Source organism: Coregonus lavaretus, assembly GCF_964263955.1.
Source record: "Coregonus lavaretus genome assembly, contig: HAP1_SCAFFOLD_3228, whole genome shotgun sequence".
Classification (NCBI taxonomy): Eukaryota; Metazoa; Chordata; class Actinopteri; order Salmoniformes; family Salmonidae; genus Coregonus; species Coregonus lavaretus.
The window spans coordinates 37881-42500 of NW_028161733.1; the positions used below are offsets into that span (position 1 = coordinate 37881).

At 45.9% G+C, this 4620-nt stretch overlaps 1 protein-coding gene across 1 annotated transcript in view; it reads right to left on the reverse strand.

The window, feature by feature from the left end:
• Positions 1 to 1351: 1351 nt before the first annotated feature.
• The window catches only part of LOC311120184 (circularly permutated Ras protein 1-like), a gene marked incomplete at its 5' end in the record, with an annotated part of 20902 nt that continues 17633 nt past the window's right edge, over positions 1352 to 4620 (reverse strand). Inside the window, one exon of the mRNA XM_084194800.1 lies at positions 1352 to 1647. Coding sequence (XP_084050926.1) covers positions 1549 to 1647 — 99 coding nt within the window. The remainder of the gene's footprint in view (positions 1648 to 4620) is intronic.

A 4620-nucleotide genomic window follows, 5' to 3' on the forward strand; every position in this document is an offset into this window, starting at 1 on the left:
TTTTGGTAGGCCGTCATTGTAAATAACAATTTGGTCTTAACTTACTTGCCTAGTTAAATAAAGGTTCAACTATAAGTGTAAGTGCTGTTATTGTGAAGTGGAAACGTCTAGGAGCAACAACGGCTCAGCCGCCAAGTGGTAGGCCACACAAGCCAAACTGCCTCTGGAAGCAACGTCAGCACAATAACTGTTTGTCGGGAGCTTCATTAAATGGGTTTCCATGGCTGAGCAGCCGCACACAAGCCTAAGATCACAATGCGCAATGCCAAGCGCCATTGGACTCTGGAGCAATGGAAACGCGTTCTCTGGAGTGATGAATCACGCTTCACCATCTGGCAGTCCGACTGACGAATCTGGGTTTGGTGTACGCCAGGAGAACGCTACCTGTCCCAATGCATATTGCCAACTGTAAAGTTTGGTGGAGGAGGAATAATGATCTGGGGCTGTTTTTCATGGTTCGGGCTAGGCCCTTAGTTCCAGTGAAGGGAAATCTTAATGCTACAGCATACAATGACATTCTATATGATTCTGTGCTTCCAACTTTGTGGCAACAGTTTGGGGAAGGCTCTTTCCTGTTTCAGCATGAAAATGCCCCCGTGCACAACGCGAGGTCCATACAGAAACGGTTTGTCGAGATTGGTGTGGAAGAACTTGGCTGGCCTGCACAGAGCCCTGACCTCAACCTCATCGAACGCCTTTGGGATGAATTGGAACGCCGACTGCGAGCCAGGGCCTAATCGCCCAACATCAGTGCCCGACCTCACTAATGCTCTTGTGGCTGAATGGAAGCAAGTCCCCGCAGCAATGTTCCAACATCTAGTGGAAAGCCTTCCCAAAAGAGTGGAGGCTGTTATAGCAGCAAGGGGAGACCAACTCCATATTAAAGCCCATGATTTTGGAATTATATGTTCGACGTGCAGTTGTCCACATACTTCTGGCCATGTAGTGTATCTATACACTAATTATGAACAGGTGGTGGGTCAATGAGTTGGTTTCCCCAGGGCCAGGTACTGTAGATCAGTGGCTCTCAACCCCTGGGAACCCAAACTCATCACACCTTTGATTTGAATTAGTTGTCTGAGTGCTAGGGCAAACATAACATTGTGCCTCCATCAGCAGCGATTGCTGTAGATAAAAGGGGAGTTCGTCTGATGTGCTTTGTGTCTGTGTACAGACGTCTGCCTGAGTCCTTATGTAAACTGGATCATGATATTATGTATCAGGTTTCTTCTTCGGTTACCAGTTGACCAGACGGAGAGTGTTTGCGTGTGAGGAGGTATAAGGAGAGAACGTAGGTTTAAAGAAAAGACTCCCTTTACAATAGGTCTTATAACAAAATCAAAACACCAGTCATCTTAAATATATTTTTATGTACAAGTACCAAAACATTCATACGAGACATATTTATATAATATTTAGGTAGTACATTAGGAGTTATTTGAGTGAGTGTCCAGTCTTGGACAGTCTCTAACATGGCGACCAGTTTTTGCCCAACTGTTGATGCTGCAAAATTGGCTTTGCCACCTGTGACTGCTGTGGTCTGGCTCCTCACAGAGCCACCATGTCCGTCTGTTTCCTTCTGCTCTGGCACACACTGCTGGCTCTCTTCATCTGGTACACCACCTTAGCTGCCTCATCAGAGAGGGCCTGGGAGCAAACAAAGGGAGCGGGTGTCAGGTGAGTGTGTGTGTGTGTGGACTAGACATATGTTCATGGGACTCAGAGGCCTGTAGGTCCTTGGTCTTGCTCTCGCCCTGAAGAAAGCGAGAGAGGGCAGGAGAGAGAGAAAAATATTACACAATACATATAGCACAGTGACATACTGAGGATATCCTGACTTGCGTAATAGGAGGTATTCTCCTCCTCTCCTCTCCTCTCCTCTCCTCTCCTCTCCTCTCCTCTCCTCTCCTCTCCTCTCCTCTCCTCTCCTCTCCTCTCCTCTCCTCTCCTCTCCTCTCCTCTCCTCTCCTCTCCTCTCCTCTCCTCTCCTCTCCTCTCCTCTCCTCTCCTCTCCTCTCCTCTCCTCTCCTCTCCTCTCCTCTCCTCTCCTCTCCTCTCCTCTCCTCTCCTCTCCTCTCCTCTCCCCTCCCCTCCCCTCCCCTCTCCTCTCCTCTCCTCTCCTCTCCTCTCCTCTCCTCTCCCCTCCCCTCCCCTCTCCTCTCCTCTCCTCTCCTCTCCTCTCCTCTCCTCTCCTCTCCTCTCCTCTCCTCTCCCCCCTCCCCTCCCCTCCTCTCCTCTCCTCTCCTCTCCTCTCCTCCTCTCTCCTCTCAAATGTCTCTCTTTCTTTCATTCTCTCTTTGAAAACTATCCTTTCATCCTTTAGGAAGTTCTATAATTCTGTGAAAGAGCAAGAGAGAGCGAGAGATAGACAGAGTTTTGATTGAGTGATTAATTGATTGATTGGTTGGTTGACTGATTGATTGTTTGATCGATTGAAGGTCCAATGTAGCCTTTTTTTAATCTCAATATAATTTCTGTGTTTTTAAATTAAAATTGTAAAAAAATAAACAAAAATAGCTTCTTAGCAAACAGCAATTTATCAAGCTAGAATTTTGCGAGGACTATCTGGGTGTGGTCTGAGTGGGGAGGGGGAAAACTGAAAACTAGCTGTTATTGGCAGAGAGGTTTGGAACTCTTATTCTTATTGGTCTATTAAAGTGGAACTGACAGCATTTTAGCAACATTAAATCTTATTAAGATATGTTCATATACACCCCCAGGAAGAATGTGAATAAAAAAAATACAAAATCTAACTAGCGAGCACTTAGATATGGTCATTTTCACGTTTTCTGAAATTCTTAGTATATGTAATTCCCAAACATTCTAAGGCATATGAGAAAATTCTATAGCAATACAGAGTGTGGAAAGCACCATGCATCTGGACAATTTATAGACACTGCAGTGAATAAAACCCAATAAAAACATTTGTCTTGTCCAAGGACGCAGAACGGTGACGGGCCTGCCATCATTCACGTTGAACTGGACTGTGTGTTTACAGGCAGTAGCATCAGCGAGACTTTAGATCATTAGAACGCATTCGCCAAAAGCCACAAAATACACCTGAATGGATTTCTGCAAATATGTAAATACCACGGGAGTCCTCTTATATTTGGGAACTTTAGAGTACTATTGATCAAACAACCATGAAAAGATGAGAGTGCTCTGAAATCGGAGTAGATAGCCAGAGTGAATTTGTGGTACGCTATAGATATGCTAGCTAAATAACAGTCATTCAAGTTCTTGCTAGCTGACCAAATGACACCTGCATCTCTAGCTGTGTATAGCCACCGAAAACCATATGAGGGGAAAAAGTCACTCACCTCCTCCAATGGCATGACATGACATCCTCCTAGCAGCTAGCTAGCTAGCTATCTAGTCAACGTTAGGCTCTGTGTTTTTAGGTTCTTACATAAATAGATATGCTAGCCTATTAGCCACGTTATGACTGACTGATCATTGCCCTTGCTAGTTTGATTGTATTGACATTCCCAGCCTTAGTTACATTCATCCGTTTTTGCCCAGAATATTGAGTCATTGAAACTGAAACAGTGCATCCCGAATGGAGGCAGCAAACAATGTACCAGGCCAGCTGTGATTTACAACCTGATAGCAATATTTTTTGGACTACCAAGAAATGGATTGGTGAATTATATTAATCATGCATTGAACTGCATCAATCTATTCTGCCAACAACGTCTTACTGTACGTCATGGAATGTTGAGTCAAATAGAACCAATTTTTTAAAAATTGGTTTTGTAGCATAAACTGGGAATGTGATATTTTTTTTTACTGATATTATGATTGTCTGTTTGTTTCATATCTGTAACGTAGTTAAAACGCTGTCAGTTCCACAAGGATCATATCGCCTCCACCTTACCTGACACCCTAGACCCACTTCAATTTGCACACCGCCCCAATACATCCACAGACGAAGCAATCGCCATCGCACTGCATCGCACTGCACACTGCCCTATCCCATCTGGACAAGAGGAATACCTATGTAAGAATGCTGTTCATTGACTATAGCTCAGCGTTCAACACCATAGTACCCTCCAAGCTCATCATTAAGCTCGAAGCCCTGGGTCTGAACCCCGCCCTGTGCAACTGGGTCCTGGACTTCCTGAAATCATCCACCCAGACAGACAGTGTGGTGAAGAAGGCGCAAGAGCACCTCTTCAACCTCAGGAGGCTGAAGAAATTTGGCTTGGCCCCTAAGACCCTCACAAACTTTTACAGATGCACAATTGAAAGCATCCTGTCGGGCTGTATCACCGCATGGTACGGCAACTGCACCGCCCGCAACCGCAGGGCTCTCCAGAGGGTGGTGCGGTCTGCCCAACGCATCACCGGGGGCAAACTGCCTGCCCTCCAGGACACCTACAGCACCTGATGTCACAGGAAGGCCAAAAAGATCATCAAGGACATCAACCACCCGAGCCACTGCCTGTTCACCCCGCTATCATCCAGAAGGCGGGGTCAGTACAGGTACATCAAAGCTGGGACCGAGAGAATGAAAAACATCTTCTATCTCAAGGCCATCAGACTGTTAAATAGCCATCACTAGCTGGCTACCACCCAGTTACTCAACCCTGCACCTTAGAGGCTACTGCCCTATGTACA